The sequence below is a fragment of the Hydra vulgaris genome, chromosome 11 (assembly GCF_038396675.1).
Source record: "Hydra vulgaris chromosome 11, alternate assembly HydraT2T_AEP".
In the NCBI taxonomy this organism is placed as follows: Eukaryota; Metazoa; Cnidaria; class Hydrozoa; order Anthoathecata; family Hydridae; genus Hydra; species Hydra vulgaris.
Genome location: NC_088930.1, coordinates 1,202,454 through 1,224,939, shown reverse-complemented (window position 1 = coordinate 1,224,939; position 22,486 = coordinate 1,202,454). Strand labels below are relative to the sequence as shown.

The 22,486-nt window shown below is 29.6% G+C and overlaps 2 protein-coding genes across 2 annotated transcripts; both read left to right on the top strand.

Moving 5' to 3' along the window:
• Positions 1-894: 894 nt before the first annotated feature.
• Positions 895-8,650, top strand: LOC101235704 (uncharacterized). The gene is made up of 2 exons (XM_065809760.1): positions 895-2,017; positions 8,239-8,650. The coding sequence occupies exons 1-2, from the start codon at positions 988-990 to the stop codon at positions 8,529-8,531; spliced, it is 1,323 nt and encodes a 440-aa protein (XP_065665832.1). The 5' UTR covers positions 895-987; the 3' UTR covers positions 8,532-8,650.
• Positions 8,651-17,742: 9,092 nt separating this feature from the next.
• Positions 17,743-20,301, top strand: LOC136087484 (tigger transposable element-derived protein 4-like). The gene is made up of 2 exons (XM_065810351.1): positions 17,743-17,878; positions 18,659-20,301. The coding sequence occupies exons 1-2, from the start codon at positions 17,743-17,745 to the stop codon at positions 20,299-20,301; spliced, it is 1,779 nt and encodes a 592-aa protein (XP_065666423.1).
• Positions 20,302-22,486: the final 2,185 nt, after the last annotated feature.

Here is a 22,486-nt window from a genome sequence, read left to right as displayed (position 1 = left end):
ACAGTCAACAAACAATATGTGACATAACCTAGTCACAAATGAAGCGAAAACGCTCACAGTATAATTGACATATGCACTTAAACGAAGCAGGTTGATACCCTCAAAATACCAAATTGTTGCCCTATATCGGCAGCCAAATATTCGGTGCTTTGGCCAAACACCAAGTTAATATTCGGTATTTAACAAAAATCACAATTCTAGTCAAAAGTATGGTAGGTTCGTTTGTTTGTTTTAATCAATTCAAAAATGTTTTCATAGTTAAGTCATCTTTGGTTAAAAAATATTTATTTCATGTGCTTCAAATTAGGCAACTTTTCCCTATGTATAAGTTTATGGTTTGCAAAGCGCTTAGAAGGTTAAGTAATTAAGTAATTTAAATAATTTTTAACTTAAATACTTTTTTCCGTCCATTTAAAAGTTTAAGATTTTAGAGACCCGCCCCATTTTGAATGCTTTTTCAAAAAATGTGTCACCTGCAAGATTTTTCTTTTAAATAATTGTTTACACGTAATCTGTTTTAATTAGAGTCTATAAAATTTTTTGACGTATTCCAAAGCAAACATATATTTCTAAAATGTGAATTTTCTATGTTAGAAGCGTATTAAAAAACGTGAGTTTTCTATGCATTGAAAATTCACATTTTAGATATATATGTTTGTTTTTGAATAACTCCCTAAAAATTTTAATGTTTGTATAAAACTTGTTTTAAATATAATTTAGAAAAATTAAATTTTAGCATTAATTCGTGCCAATAGGAATACAAAAAGTAAAGTTCCTCAAAAATTTAAAAACATTTTAAGCCCAACATTTATATTTTGAACCGTACGCTCTGAAAAATACGCTCTGAAAAAAATTACCAAGGTTAACGAATGCCGTATATGTGCTTGCTATGCATTGAGTATATTTTTACACTTGCGTGCTATAATTTCAAACTTTTTAATTTTTTAAGTTTTGTATTTATTATATCATGAAAAGGTTTTAAGAAAAATGCAGAGTTTTTTGAACGATAAAGATGATGCTACTGCTCAAAACATTGTGAATGATAAAGTCGTGGATACTCCTCCTAACAAACGCGGTTTAGGCGTAGCTGCAGCAGTCTTTTTTATTGTTGGCGACGTTGTTGGAGCTGGTATTATAACGTTACCGTATACTATGAAATTGGTAGGATGGCTGGGCGTTCCGCTTTTTTTTATTTCAGCTATGCTAATGTGTTTATGCGGAATCCTTCTTTCAAAAGCCTGTCTCCTAGCGTTTTCTTCAATACAAAACAGAGATGCACTTAGAGATCCTTATCCTCAGTTAGCTGAAAAGTCTTATGGTATTATAGCAAAACATAGCGTTACTCTCATTTTAAATTTATCGCTTGTTTTTACGTGTATAGTATTTTTATTGTTGCTTGGAGAAGTTTTTAGCAAAGTTGCCCCGTTACCTACACAAATGGTTAACAACAGAAACCAATTGCGAATATGGTTTATTGTTTGTGGCATAGTTTTATTACCTTTAACTTTTCTAGGAACTCCAAAAGATTTTCCACTGATTGGTTTTATAGCAACAGCATGTAGTTTTGTAGCAGCTATCCTAATTATGTTGAACTTAGCTATGACAAGTCATTCTGTAGGATACGTAGTACCTAAAAAAACTTCTGCAAACTTTGAAACAATATTGGTTGTATTTGGTACAATACAATTTACTTTTGGAGGAATAGCCATATTTCCAACTATTCAAAACGACTTACAGCATCCAGAAAAGTTTCCTTATGCAGTTGTCATTGGATACACTATTGTTTTTTTTATTTACACTTCAGTTGCATTAAGTGCGTTTATTATTCTTGATGAGAAAATTCATGAAGATATTTTGACAACATTTTCTGAAATGCCACTTTTTCATACATGTGTTTATTTTCGTGCATACGTAACCATTGCTCAAGTTTTGATTTGTGGTCATGTATTATGCGCTTTTATAATGCTGGTCAACCCAATCAACCAACAAATGGAAGCTCTTTTTGATGCTCCATTACGTAAGTTTATGTTATGTGTACAAGTTATCAAATTGTTTCTGGTCTTTAATATTTAAGGTGTTTAAGTTAAAGACTAGATTTTCCTGTACCTTTACTAATTTAAACATTAAATTAGTTTTACCTTAATAAGTAAGAAAAAACAGATGAAACCCGTAATTGAGACAAAACGCTCTTTTATATAAACAATTTTAACCAAATATTAGACTAAATAACACAAAGAGTTAGATTTTAACTTTTCAGAACTTTAAAAAAACCTAATAATACCATAAAACAAGAACACAAAGTTGACAAAAAAACTATAAAACAGTGGTAAAAAGTTGTCAAAACAAAACAACAAATAATTTTTGTCAAATTTGTTTCGTTAAAAAAGAGAAACCTTATGTCAATTAAAATTATGCTTTTTAACTAGAAACTAACACCTGGACCACGCGCTTGAACCTATGCTTGCGTGAATTGCATACTTACACATACATTGCTGAATCGGTTTCATTTCTCTTCTTTTTGTTTCAAGAAATGATTTTTAAAAAACCAAAAAAATATTAGAGAGAACAGTAACCCTCTAATTTTTAATGGAATGAAATACATGAAATGTTAACAACATTTATTTTTAATTAATAACATTGATTTTTGCGTGAAGACTTTTAAGATGCGTTAAATAACTCTTTACAATTCATTTTATATTTCAGTAACAAAGTTTTTAGAGAAAAAACTTTTTATTTAGCAATTATTAAATTTTTACTTTTGAAAATGTAGATTAAAAGTTAATATTAAACTGTGGACTCTTGCACCTTTACTTGCACATTTACTTGCACCTTTAATTGCACCTTTACTTGCACCTTTACTTGCACCTTTACTTGCACCTTTACTTGCAACTTTACTTGCAACTTTACTTGCACTGGTAAATAATTAGGCTGCTAAACAGATGTGCAAACCTTTAAGATAATCAAAACGCAAAAATTTTACAAACTTCTCACCTGAAATCTTTAAAAAATGCATAATATACTGTTTTATAATGGACGAAAATAAGTAAATGAGATAGTTGAGGCTTTATGCTTCTCAAAACACATGGTTTATTTATTTATGCTTCTCAAAAAATTGAGTTTATTTATTTTTGAGTTTACTTATTTTTTTATTGATTTAAATTAATTAAGTTAAAAGAAAAAAGTGTTTCTAATGGTTTTTGAAAAATATATGTTTGTGCAATATGAAATTTTTGAGAAGAGAGAGCTTTTAGAAGTTTTCTTGATTTGAGAATATATAGAATTCTAAAGGGATATAAATGGCCGATCACATCAATTAAAGTTTCTGCATTTCAACTTCTGCATATTGCGAAATTTGGACGACGCTAAAGATCATGTACAGCAATAACTAATCTATAAGTTTCTGTCACTCAGCAACCAAAGGTCACTCAGCAACCAAAGCCACACGGAATTTATGGAATCAGATAGTTATGGCTTGATGTTTGAAGAAACAGCTAAGTTTTAACGCTTTTGCAACAAAACCTTAAATTCGAAAGAATAACATATATTTAGCTGAATCGAATTAGGAGCCTTTAACGCAGGCAAACGAAAGCAATCCAAGATAAACAACGCACTGCTTAGCAAACAAATTTGGATGCGTTCATTGTAAAAAAACACTTACGCGGATCTTTATATACAATATTTCCAAAAATGAGAAAGGTTCCTCTACGTAAACTAAACAAGGAAGCGCCCGTGGCTAGGCCTGGAACAACTCTAAAGCCGAATCAAAATTTAACTAAATTTAAAAATAGCGCGTGCATCTTATTGTATGCTGGAAACTGCTTCTGTCAAACACTGGTTTGCAATAAAAATCTTCCGAGCTTAACCCAACAAGTTTTGAGCAGAACTCTTAAAAAATACGCGGACGACAAAAGGTGTTCTTTATAATAACGACTGTTTTCTCATTACGAGTTTATAGTTTTATTTGATTTACTTTAAAAATGATGCATTTATTTTATAAGATTAATTAATTAGTTAATTGAAAATTAATTAATCTTTAATAAAAAATCATTTTCTATGACCTCTTATCAATGCTTAGTTGTATCTTTATATTTGTCAATATAAAGTTCTTTTTTTAGATAAAATCAATTTATATAAATAAATTTAAGTTCAGCATGTTGTCAGTTTTTATGATAAGTTTCGTTTATGGCTCTACACACTAAAATAAATGGTAGAAACAACCTTAAAGGTATATCACATATTCTATCTTTAGGGCATATTTTACCTTTGTCATGTATCTCACCTAATTTTATCTTATGAAAATTTGGTCATTTTGTTTATGTGATATGTTTATAAAAAGTTAGAAAGTTTTTGATTACTTAACAACTTCCTTGGGGAAGATTATAGAGAGCGGAACTTTCAGCCATCAATGCCTAGCTTGAAAAGTGCCACATTAGAGATTCGGTTCTTGAGGACGCTTACGTTACAACAGGTTTTATTTTTAATAACATTATTTTAGTTACAAAATTAAAAAATCACTAAGTAAATAAAAATTATAAATGCTTGATAAAAAAAAAAGTTATACTTAACGCATAGTATTTTTGCTAACTTTTTAAATAAATTTCTGTTTAATTAACGTGTTTCAAACTAATTATATCGAAGCTAATTGTTAAAAATGAATAATAATTCACAATTTTGAGCAAAAAATTAAATTCTTTAAATAGTAATTTGTTTATTATAACATTGTAATTTATTTATTGTAAATTATTATAACATTTATATTATTTTACATGATTGCTAATCCAATGAAAGTTTGTGGCATGAATAGTATTAACAGGACCTACTTTAATTTTTTTTTTTGAATGTCTAAAATAACTTACAGACACGAAGCAAACTTCTACCTTCAAACTTTTGTTAAAGATGGATGCTTTGCAAAAATTGCTGTAATTGTAGATGAAAGCAACAAAAAATCTTATATGTTCATACGATTATGGCAAAATTTTGAAATGTAAAGTTTTAAAGTTCAAAGTTTTTGCAAAATTTTTAAATATTTGATTTGAAATAAAAACTAAAAAAAAGTCGTAAAAAAATTTTTTTTTTTACTTGTTTAAACCTCGTTTCCTACGTCACCTGCTGTCAAACTTCGACAGACTCCCTCGTTCCTCTAATTAATGGACGTTTACTGGTGTATTTAAGTAATTCAATTACTACATTATTTGATTTAAATACCTAAAATATATTAACGTAACTTATAATTATATTATATATTTATTGTTGGTTATATTAAATATTATGAAAGATTATGAAAGTAACTTATAAATATTGTGAAAGTAACTTTTTTGGATTTCAAAACTTATTTTTTTGTTTTTGCGTTGTTTGCATTTTTAAAGTTGTTTATCTTAAAGTTCTTTTCAATAAAAGAAAAGTCAGCAGTGGATGCAAAGCAAAGCTTGTACACCAAATAAGTGTGAAAGTAGTAAAACAACTAAAAACTCCAACTTTTATTTAGAACTAAGTATTGATTTGAATACATTAATATAAGAAGATAAAACATTTCAAAGAAATTGATTTATTCCTATGGGAATAGAATTTTGAGCTTTTGCTTTTGTGACATAACTTGCGTACAGAATAACAATCTAAACTATTTGATGCTTTTTAGATGACATTTTTAAATATTTAACATTTGTGCGTAGTCTTCATTTTTTTCATTTTTCGCTTAATAATTTGCTTAATAAAACCCTAACCCTAACCCTAACCCTAACCAAGTACTTTGCAATAATTTTGAATTATAGGCAGTTTGGAGGATTTGATATTTTAAACACAACTTTCACGTCGTTTTGTTTATATTATCCCAAGTCAGTTTGCTATAATGACTTGATGATAAATTAGGTCAGAACACATGTCTACTATAATGTGACTTAGTAAGAGGTAAATGACGTAATTTTAAACGCTCTTTAACATATATTTTACCAGAAAGTGAGGGCTCAGAATAATGGGTGTTGGTATTTTGTCATACCTTCAAGTAGCCTGCCAAGTCAGGCTTTTTTAAGCTTATCATGTTTTTTTAAGCTTATCATGTTTTGCGTATTTAGTTTTCTTATCTGCTTTTCCTCAATATCTGGCGTTATAACAGACAGCACCGGGAATTTGAGGATAATCGTACTTCATAAAGATTTCATTATCTTTAATAATTCAGAAATTTTTAGAAATATAATTTTTTAATATAGTGAAATATAATTTCATAAAACTTTTTTTTAGCGGATTATTGCACTTTTGAACCATTCTTTATATACACACATATACAATAAAATAGCTGGAGCAAGAAGAAGACATAATGTCTTATCACCGATTACCATTTTTATAAAATCTTATTTTACAAATATTTTATTATAAAGACGTAATTATATAAACAAGAAGGTAATACATCATATTGTTTATATAAGTTTACATAAAGTAGCAAATAGTAATTGCTAAACTGCTTACATTATCATCAGTAGCAAAAAATAACAACAAATAAATATTACATATATACACATACCATTCTGAGAGAGAGGTAATATCATTAATAAACTTTGTTTTATGGATTTTGATAATAAACTTTTTTTTTAATTTATCTTAATTTTTATATTTGAGTTTAACTTTATTTAAAAGAAACATTTTAAGTCAAGCATAGTGTAATCCATTAATAAGAAGTACTGTTTAGATTCCTTTTTAAATTGATCTAGTTATCTTTTTATTAGCTATGTCTGAGAATGTTTTCCAAAGGTATGGTCCACGATACTTAGTTGTGTATGAGCTCAATTTCAAACTATATTTTGGAACAACGAAGTTGTTTTTTGAAAATTTTGTAGTGTATTTATGACAGATTTCACTTAAATATGATTCAAATACTTTTGGAAACAACCCAAACTTAACTGCATACATAAAGACTAAAATTTGATGTAAATTGATTTTGTTGATATTTAATGCTCCTAGTAAACACATGAGAGGTTCGCAATGTTCTTCTCTCTTAGCACAAAATACAATTCGACATGTTTTTGTTTACTGTAAAGCTTTTTTAGTTTTGTATAATTAGTACTTGCCCAAGCAATATTACAGTATGTTAAGTATCTATGAATAAAGGCAAAGTATTTAAAATTAAGAAGTTGTTTAGCACTATATAACATTCCAATAGTTTTTAAAATTTAGTTTATTAAGTTTATTTGAATAGTATGTTTATTTTGAATTTTTACAACAAAACTATAAGAAAATCCTTATTTTTTTGCGCGTTCCCATAGGGAAAAGCTTTTTTTGCACGTTTCCATTGGGAGATGCAATTATTCATAAAACTGAGAAATTATTCATAAACATTTTCTAACCAGCTTTATATCTTCAAAAACTTTCTTTCCTCCATTACCAAGTTTACGTTGAATCGAATTTGTTTGCGAAAACGTTAAATAACATGGCTAACGGTGTCGGGATGTATTTGAAACTTTTTTGCAACTGATTTAAAGTTATTTTAAGCTAAATGAGAAAACTAAAACACTTTTTTGAAATTGTTACATGTTGCCAACAACAGACAAACACAATTAGAAATATTTTAATACAACCTCTAAAGAGAAATGAAGCATTTACTGTTTCACATTTATTTCGTGTACACGTTTTAAGATGCTTTAAAAATTTGAGTGCATTTATGTTGCGGGATGATTAATTAATTTTTTTTTTTATGGTTATGAAATTTTTTTTATTTTATTTTATTTTTGAGGTGGCAGATTATGAGGCATCGCACCTCTTAATTTAAAAGTTTAAAAAAACTTTGAAGAATTTAAGTCTAAGCAATTACAAAAGTTAAAAGCTAAATTTGAATTCTTGAATGGTAAAGCGACTAAATTTACTTAACAGAACTCTTTTTAATTAAACATTCCATTTGTTTTTCTTGTTTTTGCGTATGCATTGTGTTATTCTTATTATATAACGCATATCCTAATATAAAACGTAATATAAGATATTACAATAATATGTTTTATATTAATATAAAATATGACAATAAAATATAAAATGATATTCTAATCTTAAAATAATATATAACGCATGCATAATAAATTATACACAACATTTTGTCAATAGTTTAATAAGTTAAAAAAAAATGTTATAAAAAAATTACTTTGTATACTTCACTTTTTTGATATAAAAGTTTATATTTTATTAATTTTTTTAACTTTATATACTAAAGTACAATTTTTGGCTATTAAGGACTTAAGTTGTGTTATTTTATATCAATAGACTTTGGTTGGCAAAGACTCGTAATACGAACAACAATTGTTATTGTAATAGTGACGATTGCTATCTTTGTTCCAAATTTTGGGCCTGTCTTATCATTGGCTGGTGGAAGTTTCTTCAGCATTCTTAGCATTATTTTGCCTATTTTGTTTTACTGCAAGCTGATCGATCACCTCAGTTTTTTCAAAGAAATTTTATTAGGAATTATTATAATTATTTCGGTAGTAGCCGCTGTTGGTAACGGTTACGTTGAAGTAATTAATGTCGCCAAAGTAATTAAGGGGACATATACATAAAAGATAAAATAAAGTGCTAATCAAAAACTTCACTTAGTTATGTCGTATAAAATGTTTTACTTACGACATTGTAAATAAATATTTATTTTGTTTAAATGTTAATAAAATTTTGTTAAAAATTTATTATTGATTTAAAAAAAACTTTACCCCTAAGTAAGAGTCATAACAATGCTTTTTGGTTATGAAGATAACATCACTGTTATAAAAGTAGTTAATCGCCATTTAAAAATATATTTTATTACAGTTTTTAAAACTATTTCACGGGAGCTATAACCAGCATTTGGTAACATATGATGACACCTTATTTATGGCTTATAACTAAATGTTTATAACACTTTGCAGATGATTCCAAAATTTAATTCATGAAGACCAAGTCATATTCAACAGAGAGTATACATTCTGGAAGAAGTTAAGACATGCAAAAAAAAAATTAAATTAACGAAAGGATAAATTCAGCTTTTTTTGCTAAACTTATCATAACTTATCATAACTTATCATAACTTATCATAACTTACCATAACTTATTGAAATTTAAATTCGAAGCTATAAAAAAGCAAACATTTTACACAACACTTTTAAAACCAGTTTTTTGCTGATAGTAAAGCCAGAGAAGGTGCTGCTAACAACTATGATGTCATCTACATATAACACTTGTGTAGTTGTGTATTGAAAAATGACAATATGATAGAAGATTATTTCGTAGGATTTTTCAATCTAGTAACATTGATCAAAGTTGGTTCTATTCATACTATAAAAAAAAAATCCCTGACGATAGCAACATTTTTCAATTTTCTAGTACTTTTTACGATAAAAAACTTGGAAATGAAACTAATGACGTAGATGGTTGCTAATGACGTAAATAGTTGCTTTATTCACAAAATCCCCATATATTTTTTTTGATATTATGACAGTAAATCAAAGTCTAATAAATGGAGGAATTTAACTAAAAACATTCTTCAATTTATGAATATCCCTCTTTACCTAAATACAAATAATATAAAAGAATATCTCTCTTTGCCTTGTTACAAGTGAAATGAATGAATATCCCTCCATAACTAGCTACAAATAGTATGAACGAATACCCCTCTTCACCTAGCTATAAACAAAACAATGAATATTTCTCATTACCTAGCTACAAAACTATATATGAATATCACTCTTAGGCAAGCTACAAATAATATAAAAGAATATCTCTCTTTACATAGCCACATATAATATGAATGAATATCCCTTTTTAACTTCGCGTTCTTTTATATATATATATATATATATATATATATATATATATATATTTATATATATATATATATATATATATATATATTTATATATATATATATATATATATATATATATATATATATATACATATATATATATATATATATATATATATATATATATGATATATATATATATATATATATATATATATATATATATATATATATATATATATATATATATATATATATATATATATATATATATATATATATATACATACAGTATTGGACAAAACATTTGCAACCAACATTGAACAATGCTAAAAAGTGTTCCTAATTTTACATGTCTTAAAAACGAAACGAACTATACTACCACAGCAAACAGTTCAGGAGTCTGGAGTCATAGCATGCCATGACATGAGCAATCAGCTGACAGGTGACAGCACACAGGCAGAATTTTGTTGACAAGTGCCATTTTGCAGCGGACAAAACAAGTGCAACTTTTTTGGTTTGTTTCATTTACTTAAGTCTGGTCCGTGTCAACGTCACGGAAGTTTTTTAATAATTAAAGGAAGTATCCAGAAGTTTCCAGAAGCATGCAGAAGCTTCCAGAAGTTTCCCAAAGAAGCATCCAGTAGCATCCAGAATTATCCAGAAACATTCAGAAGCATCCAGATGCATCCAGAAGCTTCCAGAAGCATCGAAAAGAAGCATCTAGAATCTTTCAGAACAGGTTCACACAGGTTCATTTTACTATATAAGAGACATGTAAATCGGCATGTAATTCAGTCAGTATATGGAAGTCAATCAGTCAGTATTATTAAGACAGTTTATCGAAGTGAGTTTTATCAAAGTTTTTTATCGAAAAACATCAATACAAGAAGTGAAATACAACAAGTGTTTTATTACATCAATACAGTCCACATCCAACCAAGACGTTGTGTTCCACAGAGCATTATTGTATCATCACAAGGTAAATGTAACACGGTAAGCCTTGAGAAGCGTGATTAATTATTTTTATTATTTTTATGATTTCAAGTGCAAAAATGGCTCCCGACAGTCTTGGATTGGAACTAAGAAAAAAAATTATTGGCGATTACGTAAGTGGAATGTCACAAAAAAGTATTTGTGATAAATATCGTGTGAAAAAATGGACCGTATCAAGACTATGTTCCAAATATCGTTCAACGGGGAAGTTGGCAGCAGATATCAAAGGTGGAAGACCCCATTCTCCCACTTCTAGAGAAGATTCTATGATCGCCAGATCCGTCAAGAAGGATCCCTGGATATCATCAGTTGAAATACAAAAGCAATTATAGCTGCCCGTATCGGACCGAACAATCAGACGACGTGCTGTTGAAGCCGAACTGTTTTCTCGACGCCTTGCAAAGAAATCGCTGATTTCACTAAAAAACCAGAAGAAAAGACTCCTCTTTACTACATCTCATATTGACTGGAATGTGCAGAAATGGCGAACTGTCCTGTTCAGTGATGAATCGAAGTTCAACATCATTGGGAGCGATACCATTTGCCGTGTACGTCGACCGGCCGGAAAACGCCTCGATTTACGTTTCTGCCATAAGAGCGTGAAGCATGGTGGAGGCAATGTAATGGTCTGGGGGTAATTTTCTGCTAACGGTCTAGGTCCAATACATCGAAACGATGGAATAATGGACCATTTCATGTATAAAATATCCTGAAAGATGTTATGTTACCTCATGCTGAATGGAATATGCCAATAAAATCGGTTTTTCAGCAAGACAACGATCCGAAACACACTGCAAAAGTAGTCAAGCAGTGGTTTTAAGACAACCACCTATCGGTCATAATTTGGCCGCCTCAATCTCCGGATCTCAAACCTATCGAGAACCTGTGGGAGATCGTCAACCGCAGAATTAATCGTGAAGGTGTTCGTAATAAAGATCAACTGTTTGAACAAATCCAAAAGGCCTGAGCAGCGATTCCACAAAGTTTCATTAATCACCTGATTGAATATATGCCTCGAAGATGCAAGGCTGTGATCGAAAACAAAGGATTCGCCACGAAATATTGATAGCGAAATACAGCTTGGTCATTATTTTGTCGAGTTGCACTTGTTTTGTCCAGAAGGAAATCAACTTTTTTTAATACTTTTGATTAATTTATTAATTTTCGTGTACACATAATGAACTTTGTGATGAATAAAACTTTGTCTCTATACAGTTACATAGTTATTTCTCTAAATTGAAATAATGCAGCACTTTTATATAAAGAAACTAAATTAGCATTATTTGGTTGCACTCGTTTTGTCCGATACTGTATATATTAACAATCTTCATTAGTAATTGTTTATATTATTAAATTTTAGTAAGTTTTATGAAATATTTATAAATGTTTTAAAATGTAATAAAGAACAAACAGAAAAAACAAAAAAAACAAAAAAATATCAAAAATTTCTTAATATTGTCAGGCCTTTCAAGAGTAAACGCAAATTTGAACTGAGAGTCGAAAATATCAGTTTTATCAGGAGGAGTATCTTTGAGAGAACAAACTTCATCTTAAATTTTTAGTTGTTTAATAATATCAATAATCAATAATAATTTCAATGCGATTCTAGCAAACCATAGGGTCTAGTCACAAATTACCACGGAAGAGCATTTAAATAGATAGTTTACGCAGTCTTAAATACTGATATTGCATGACCGAGTAGTCATGGTAACTCGGTTCCTTAGTTTCTATAATCACTGCGTTTGAAACGATCATTGGTTTCTTCATTCACTTAGAAACGATCATTATATGTAAAAATCCAATAATATGAGCGGTAGTGGTGTAGCGATTGAGGGCTTGTAAACGAGAAGGAAATCAAATATTGTATCAAAATAGACCTAGATTTGGATGCGAGTTAACAAAGATAGACTGACTGCATTAACTACATTCGTTATCATTCTAATTTTGTTGTCAAAAGCATTAACATTTTTTGTTAGTTTATTCCTTATTTTAGTCTATTTGTTTCATTTCCATTTCCAAATTCTTTAAAGTTAATATTGCCATCATTATCGGAATTGGAATTTTGATCTTGAAAAGTGACCTTGTCTAATTTTATCCCCAATCAGTGATCTTAATTAATATTATCCCCAACCAGTGATCTTGTCTAATTTTATCCCCAACCAGTGATCTTGTCTAATTTTATCCCCAACCAGTGATCTTGTCTAATTTTATCCCCAACCAGTGATCTTTTCTACTTTTAAAAGAAAGTACAGTTGAGTAGAAAGTTACTTGCTCGGTTAGTTTGTTCCAGTATTTTGCTGATCTATTATATACTTGGTTGTGTCTTAGAAGTCAGTTTGGAATATATTCACGCTTTATTTTAAAGTAATGACCACGTGACAAGGAGTTAATAAATTTTAGTTGTTGATATTATTATTTTATAATATTATAATATTATGATAATTGATATTATTGATTATGTCAAATCAATGTATTAGTTCAAAGATTTGGATAAGATCGCATCGTACGCGCCGAAACTCAAGTGATGGTAGATTAAGTCTTTTTAGCCTTTTGTAGTATTGTAGATGTCGCAAGCTTGAAGCCCATTTTGTTGCTTTACGTTGAACGAATTCAATCAAAGCTACGTCAGTTTTTAAATACAGGGCCTAAAAAATACACTGCATACTCAAGGTGTGGTCTTATAAACACTTTATATAGTTTAAGAGTCATTTAGTCATCAATGATGGTAAATAATTTTTATCAGCATGCCAAGAATTTGTAGAGATTTGGAGACAGCTGATTGAATGTGTGTGCTCCACTTGAGATTAGATGTAAAAATTACTCCTAAATCACGCTCTTTAATAAAGCTTCTTAGGCTTTCATTTATACCTTGGTTATTATCAAAAAGTAACTGTACATATGATTGGCTTCGCCATAATGGTAACACATCATTTTAAAATGTTTAATTTAAGTAACCAAGTGTTTGATCACTAGTATACTTAGCCCTCTACCCGGCGCATTATAATTAAGATATACATTATAATCAATATTTTTTATGACATTTTTGTTAGAGTATGATTTTATGTTCTAGAAAAAATCATTTTTTTTAATATATATGTTACAATTTTATAGTTAGTTGCAAATATGCAACTTTACCTGATTTCTAACCAGTGGCAGAATCCATCGTATTACATATCATAAATTGGTTTTGGGTTAATGATTTAAATAACCTGTGAAATAAGTTTTCTCAGAGATAATTGTTTCTTTTTAGGCATTTTAAATTGAAAACAATGCCTTCGGTATAACAACCACGCATTAATATTTGATATGTCAATGCAGAGAAAAACTAATTTTAAGTACCAACGCTTCTTAGTATTGATTCTCGTTCGGTATGATGATATTAACATGTCTGCTAGATCTACTCCACCCATTGACGCATTTTTATTCAAGAACAATATCAGGAGCTGTGTCATCAATATATACCTTCTACTTACTGTCAAATTATTTGATTTTTGTGGATCCGGCGACACATGCATACGTTGATCCAAGTGTAACAGCTTTGTTATCAAACCATTTTACTAAATGTATTTATGAATTCCTACCTACTTGATAGTCCCATGATTTACTTCCGTGAGATTTTAGTTCTTTTTCAGAGAAAAGTGGACATTTTCCATTTCGATTATTACGGAAAGTTCCTGTTGCAAATATTCCCATTGTTTTCAGTTCATTAAGCAATTGTATAGTAGAAAACCAGTTGTCGAAGAAAATACGGAATTTTTTTTATGCTTGGGCATTTCTTGTACAAGTCTTAGTGTTACATCTTCAGCACCACAACTTTGGCTTCCTGCAATAGCAGCACCTGCATAGATAAAGAAGTCGTATATGAAGCCTTACTTTCCTGCTCTAACAAAAGTTCTAATAAAACCCTACTTGTGGATTTATATGGCGTATTCCACTGCGCTTAGTTTTGCCAGGTATCATTTGCTCATCTGCAGATTGGTCTTGCTCTTGTTCAATTTTGATGCAGTTATTACAAACAGCATCCAATACAGGTTATATCTTAAACAACTTTCTAGAGTGTTCATTTTTTGTAGTATTGTCAACTGCATGCAAGTACCTTCTTAGACATTCATAACGCTTTAAACTCATAACATCAGCAACAGCACTGCATCGAAGTTATGTTGACAAAAATAATTCATAGCTAGGGAGGCGAACTAATGACATCAGCATATGAATTCCTAAAAATTGCTTAATCTCCTTAAAATTTGTGACTATAGTAGAACCTGTCAACGGAACACTATAGAGATTAGTTTGTTCTACCTATTCTGAGTGATGCTATCATCCCAAAAAGAACTCTAATGGTGTCATGTCATCACGTTCTGGTGAAGAAAATATTTCTTCCTTGAACACTATATTAAATATTGGTGGTTCTTTTTTTCTCCATTTATAGATAGGCTTCTTTGCAGACTTTCTTTTTAGCAGAGTAACATCACCCTCAGAGAGAGAGAGGTCGCCCTCAGAGAGAGATTGCCTCAGAGAGAGATCGCCCTCAGAGTAACATTGCCCTCATAATCACTAAAACATAATTCCAGTAATATATATATATATATATATATATATATATGTTTTATTTTTTATTTAAATATACCTGTATGTGTATATATGTAATGTTTATGTATATCCATTATTTAGTTTGATATACCATGAATCTTCAGCTGATAATTTCTTCTTGAATGGTGAAGAAGCATTTTCTTCTTCTTCATCTCCAAAGATACGGAAATAGAATAAAATATAACATTAAACCTCAACCCAACTTGATTATAGTCAAAATTGACTCATTCAGATTTTTTAGAACTGAAAACAGCATGATCAATATCGAGTTCTGCTTCATTCCCTGATTTATCTGATTCTACAAGGTCTGATAACTCAGAATCAGAAATTGGTTCAAGCACATTGTTAACAACTTCTTGTACTGTAAAATTTCGAATTTTGCTTGTTTTTGTAGGATCTACCAGAAAAGGTATAAATAAATAAAAATTGTGATTTTTGTTCCTTAACCCGACTATATTGCATATTTGCATCAAATTAATTAGGAGATCAATATAACAATCTCTTTTTCTTTTTTCTAAGTTTTAAATGACTCTTTTATGTAACTTTAATTTTCGAAAATATCAATTTCATGCATTTAAGCATCCGGTAGGGCTTTTGTGTGACAAAAAATAAGCATTATAGGTAGTAACTAAAACTTACCAAAAACAGCAATTCTGTTATGAGCTGCCATTATGCAAAACAAAAAAGTCAAAATAGTAAATAAAGGTCTAAAATACATGTTTCGAAATAACTTATATTGTAGATGAGGTTTATTACTAAAATATTTATCACCAAATCATTTGTTTCAAATATGCAACAAAAACAGGAAATAGGTTAGAGTAGGCGATCCTGCGGATCAACGAAATTAGTCTGCGATAGGGTTTTAGAAAAAAAACTTTAGTATCGTCGATAAATATTTCAGAAGTTTCAGTAAGTTGAGCAAGATCGTTTGTGGAGAGAATATATAGGAGCGGGCCGAGAACAGAACCTTAGGAACACCACTGAGAACATCAACCCAGACAGAGCTAGTATTGTTAATTGTAACGCGTTGCTTTTTATCTACTAAAAGGAAATATTCAGAATGATTTTAATTTTGAAGTAAGTCTTTTCTGAGGTACGGAATCAAAAGCTTAAGCAAAGCCGAGGTAGATTACATCTATAAACTGGTGCGATGCTAGGGAAGAAAAAATAATATAAAAAGTCTCTATTTGATTGGTTACGCAAAATTTTATGATGAAGAAAGTCATGTTGATTTGTAGAGCGCAGATTGTTATCGTTGTGTGCTTCAAGATTTTATTCTTTACAACTTTATAAAAGATTTTGCACGCAACCGAGGTTAGAGAAATAGGTCGATAGTTTTAAGCAAGCAGTTTGTCTCTCTTTTTTTTATAGACTATATTTGCTAATTTCCAGAGAGTTGGTACTTTTCCAGAATAAAAGATTCATAGAAGATTTTTGTGAGCGGAACTGCGAAGTTTTTGGCACATATCTCAAGGTGGTCGTCTGGTAAAAAAATCAAAAATGCAATTTGGGGGAAAGTTTATTTTATTTTTCAACATTAAGAAGTTATATTTGTATGACGAAAATAAAAAAAATAAATAATAAATTTAGTTTTTTAATGCTGAATCAGCAAAAAAATGGTTAAAACATCACTTTCTTAAAACAAAGAGTTCTAGCTATTTGTACATCATTTTGCATGAAGTTTGGTTTTTTATGGAGGATATATATAAAATTAGTATGCGAACCAGTAAAAATTTATAATTATGTTTACATCCATAATGGCAGCTTTACGTATTTGGAGAAATTAAAAAAGGGGTAAAGTTCAACAAAAACCAACCCATATTTCCTAAAATGCTCAAAGAATTAATTAGATTCTGGTTCACATACTAATTTATACACAGATGAACAAACCCTGAAAATTTCATTCAAAAATAATTTATAGAAGCTGAGATATTTTCGTTTTAAGTCTGAAATATCACAAACGGAGAAAACCAACAAAATAAAAACAAAAAAATTAAAATGATCCCTTAGAATCTCCTCCTTCCTGGTGTTTTTCTATATCAATAAATCCTTTCCTTCTAGCTCTTAACTTTTTTCTTTTGTTCTTTACAGTATCTGTTGATTTTTTTTGTATATTTTTGACTTTTTTACTATCAAATACTAAAGCAGGATCAATAAAATATTTTCCTGGTATTAAACAAAGGTTCTTCAAAACATAAGCTAGAGCTAAATGTCCATCATTAAAACTTACTACTGATGAAAACGTACACATTTCTAGTACATCTTTTGAAACAAATGTATTTTTTGGGCATTTCCGCCAGAGAATCTGATTAAATGCTTCGTTAGCATTTTGGCTTGTGCCTTGTAAGCAGCGCTACAAAAGCTCATCATTACTTAAATCAATAAAAACCTTTTCAATTTCTTTTTTAATGACTTCAGGAATACCACCTTTTGAATTGTATTTAGACAAGCCTTTCTCAAAAAAGGTTGTTACAAGTTTGGTTATTAGTTTTGGCCCAAAACAACCAAAAATGATTGTTGCTAAGGGCGTTGCTAAGGGAAAAGGCTAGTACATGTCTTTACAGGAATTTAATTTTTGACAAATTTAGTTAAAAAATATGTTTAAAAGTAGGGGAGATGGGGGCGCATTGATCGCCGGGGCAGTATGATCTTTTGGCTTTTACTCGTTCATTTTTGCCTTACTAGAAGTGAGGTTGCAATTTAATTAACCATTATGCTTCCCTAATTGATTATTCGTAATATTTTTTCATAAGGTTATCAGCGTCAAAAAAAAATAAAGAAAATATTGTTTTTCGTCATAAAAAGTGATTTTTTTAAATCGTACTATAATTCAAATATATTTTTATTTAGATGTCTGTATGGGTTAACAACAATTTTATTTTAAATTTGTAAGTGTTAGGTGTATAATATAATATATAATTTTTATTTGGCTGCAATTTATACAGTAGATATTGCTATCAATATGTTACCTATACCTATTGGGGTACATTGATCTTTGACTATGCGGGGCCCATTGATCGGAGGATCAAAGTGCCCCATAGAAGACGAAGTGCCCCATGTTTTAGTTTATAAGCAATACAGTTAAACGAATGGAATTGTATTTATAATTAAAAAAAAAAACTATATATAAACAAACAATAGCTTTTAGCATTTCATTTTTTAAATCTACTTATGTTATAAGCTAGTAATAATAATACTATTATTTTATAATATCAAAAGAATAATATTTAACATAATAATTAAAAAATATTTAACATAATATTATTATGTTAAATATTAGCATTTATTAAAAACATATGTTTTTATTGATATATTTTTTTACAGATCTTAAAATGGTTAGAAATAGAATTAAAAAAACAAATAAAGTTGCTATACCAAGTGAAACAATGAAAGTAGCTGTTAATAAAGTTTTAGAAGGAACACAACTGAATGTTGTAGCACGTCAGTTTAACATAGATAGAATGACTTTAAAAAGATATTGTCGTAAAAAGAGGCTTAATCCAAATGAAGCTTTCAAGCCTAACTACAACAATAGACAAGTTTTTACAGCAGAAGATGAAAAAAGTTTATCAAGTTATTTACTAATTGCATCAAAAATGAACTATGGCCTTTCAACTAGGTCAACGCGATTATTGGCATATGAATTTGCTTTAAAAAACAATAAGATATGCCCATCATCATGGATCAAAAATAAAATTGCAGGCATTGATTGGTTGCAAGGTTTTATGAAAAGACAACCAGAGTTGTCTCTACGAACACCTGAAGCAACGAGCTTCGCTCGATCAACAGCTTTTAACAAACACACTGTAAGAGAGTTTTTTCAAAATCTTAAAACGGTAAGAAATCGATATAAATATAATCCTAACTGTATATATAATGTTGATGAAACTGGTTTAACAACCGTTCAAAAGCCGGTAAAGGTTTTAGCTGGTAGAGGAAGCAAACAAGTTGGAAGAATCACTTCTGCAGAACGAGGAACATTGGTAACTGCATGTTGTGCCTCTAATGCTATTGGAAATTCCATTCCTCCATTATTTATTTTTCCTAGGGTAAAGTTTCATGATTACATGATTAAGGAAGGACCTCCTGGATGTGTGGGATTTGCAAATCCTTCTGGTTGGATGAACTCAGAAATTTTCATAGAATGGATTAAACATTTTGTTAAATATTCAAACTGTTCTCAGGAATCTCCAGTTTTGTTACTTCTCGACAGTCATGAAAGTCATATTTCTGTTAAAGGCTTGGAGCTTGCAATTCAACACGGAATTACAATGATAAGTTTTCCTCCCCATTGCAGCCATAAATTGCAGCCATTAGATAGAACTGTTTTTGGACCATTGAAAAGGTTTTACAATTCTGCATGTGATAATTGGATGGTTTCAAACCCAAGACCAATGACCATTTATGATATTGTTTCAATAGTTCGAGAACCGTATACAAAAGCTTTCTCACCATCTAATATACAGACAGGATTTAGAGTAGCTGGCATTGAGCCATTCAATTCTGAAATTTTCAAAGATGACGAATATTTACCATCATCAGTTACAGATAGAGCTGCTCCAGATACAGTTACTATCACTCCTGTCAACAACATGGAATCTGAAATGATACCAGCACATGTTAATCACATAGAGTCTGAAATAACTATAGTAAATATTGAAACAAGTATTTTAAACAAAGTGTCAACAAGTGTTGCTTCTATAATCTCACCTGAGGTTTTAAAACCTTACCCAAAAGCATCTGCCAGAAAAAAAAAAGTTAAAAGTAGGCAGTTAAAAACAAGGATCTTGACTGATACTCCTGTCAGAAATGAAATTCGTTTGTCAAAAGAAAAGAAAATTTTGAAGCAAACCAAAAATCAACAAAAAGTCTCCACAAAAGATAAGAAAGAAACTAAGAATTACTTGCTTAGGAATAAAAAACAATGTAAACCAAAAGCTGCTTCACAACTTGACTTTCACAAATGATGAAATATTCTTAATCAAAATATTGTACTTTTAACAAGTTTTGTAAACTTAAAAGTTGTATTCTTATTTCAGTCTTTATATTTCAGTTCTTATAAATTTCAAGTTGTTGTAAAGTTTTAAACGTATATAAAGCGGGTAGCTTATAGCTGCTGTGATTTATACATTTTTTAATTAAAAATTAGACTAGTGGGTTTAACTGCTATATTTAAAAAATAATTAAAAAATTTAGATGTATTATATGTTATACAATATTACCCTTTGACTAAATTATTTACAAGATTTAGTTATAGAAGTGTTAAACGTTTAGATAATATTACGCATATAAGATCAATGTGCCCCAAGTCGGAGATCATAGTACCCCATAGTTTGGGGTACATTGATCTTTTGAGAGGGTTGTTTAAAAGTTAAAATTATTCATGTTTATCATTTTTTTAAATCAAAATATTTATATATTCCAAAAGCCAGATAGTTCTACATGTGTTTCGTAGTTAATAAGTTTTTACATCTCTTTCAGGTTCTGCGCAATTTTCAAAACACTGCTACGGCGATCAATGCGCCCCCATCTCCCCTATATATTTTCTAAAAGAGCACAAATTTTTAAACTGGATTATTAACAAAGGTTTGATTTTTTAAATATTTTTTTACCAGACGACCACCTAAAGGGTGCCAGCTGTCAGGTCCAAAAGATTTGTAAGGGTTTAGATTGGTAAATTAATTAATGTCTGCAAAAGAGAAATCCAAGTTGTTATTATAATTGCATTTAGGTTTAAATTTCACTTTTATTTAACAATGGAAAATTAGCGGAGCTTTCGAGAGTAAACATAGATTTGAAATGAGAGTTCAGAAGTTCATGTAAAATGGGAAGAGTTTCAGTAATTTCCCTTGAAGCATTTTTGAGAGAACGAATTTTATATTTAATTTTTAGATGGTTTTTTATGTTTTCATAGACGAGTTTCGGGTTGTTCTGGGATTTTTATATTATTTTTTTTTCATGTAATATTTTTGCTTTAAATATTTCAGCTTTAACGGAACGATTAAGACGATTGTAGAACGATTAAGACAATTGTAATTTGTTTTGAGATCTTTATTCTTTCATTTAGTTGATATACCAAGCCAATTTGAGCAATTAATACGCCAATCCAATTTTTTTGCTTGGATAAAGCTTTTAATATGTGGAATATGTGAACCCAAGGATCATTCTTTTTTATTTGCTATTTTAATCTTAGGGATAAAAATTCGCAAGCAGTACGATAATAAGAAATTATTATATTGAACATTTGATCCACATTTTTGTGTAGAAATCAAATATCCCAATCAATTGATGCAATAAAGTTTGATATTGAATTATAATCACCTTGGTTGTAATTAAACAATTGAGATTTGTTTTCGGGTAGCGGTTCTCAAACTAAGATTCTCCAAGTGATACTAATGTGACGCTTAGTGTTATTACCGAGTAAAGCATTAGGAAACAAATTTAGAATAAAATTATTGGTGTAGGTAAATAATAAGTCCAACATATTTTTGGGGTAATCATAGATTGTCTGGAAAGTAGGGAATGTGATATGATGTGTAAAGAGGCTGTTTTGGTAAATGTTCCATAACTCAAATTCGTTGGAATTGTTTGGATTGAAAGATTTATTTTGTCATTTATTTTTTATTTTATAAGTATATATTTAAAATTGCATAGCATATAAATGAATTTATACAATTTTTCTTCATAATATATCTGGAGTATTATTCTCTTAGGATAAAAATAATAAGTGGGAGATAAAAATAATAAGTGGGAGAATTTACCGACAGTAAATTACTTACGAAGGTATAGGTTTTGATACCATCTCGAAGTATACGTAAACATATCTGAACAAACGTTTTTTGTTACAATGTATTGTTAGCAGTATTGGTTTTATATAATAATCTGTCAGAGGGTCTGTCTGAGTTTTGAAGGTATTGCATGTGTTGGGTTTAATGGGATTTTCTTTTGTATTGGGTTTAATGGGATTTTCTTAAGTAATTTTATATTTGTTTTATCAATAAGCTCTTCAATATTGTGACAGATATTGGATCTCTCAGTAACTTTGAGTGATTGTTTGCGGACTAGTTGTAGCTCTTTTTTTGCTGCAATACTGCAAGACGAGAGTATATGGACACTGTACAGAATGTGAGATTATGAGTAGAAATTTGAAAT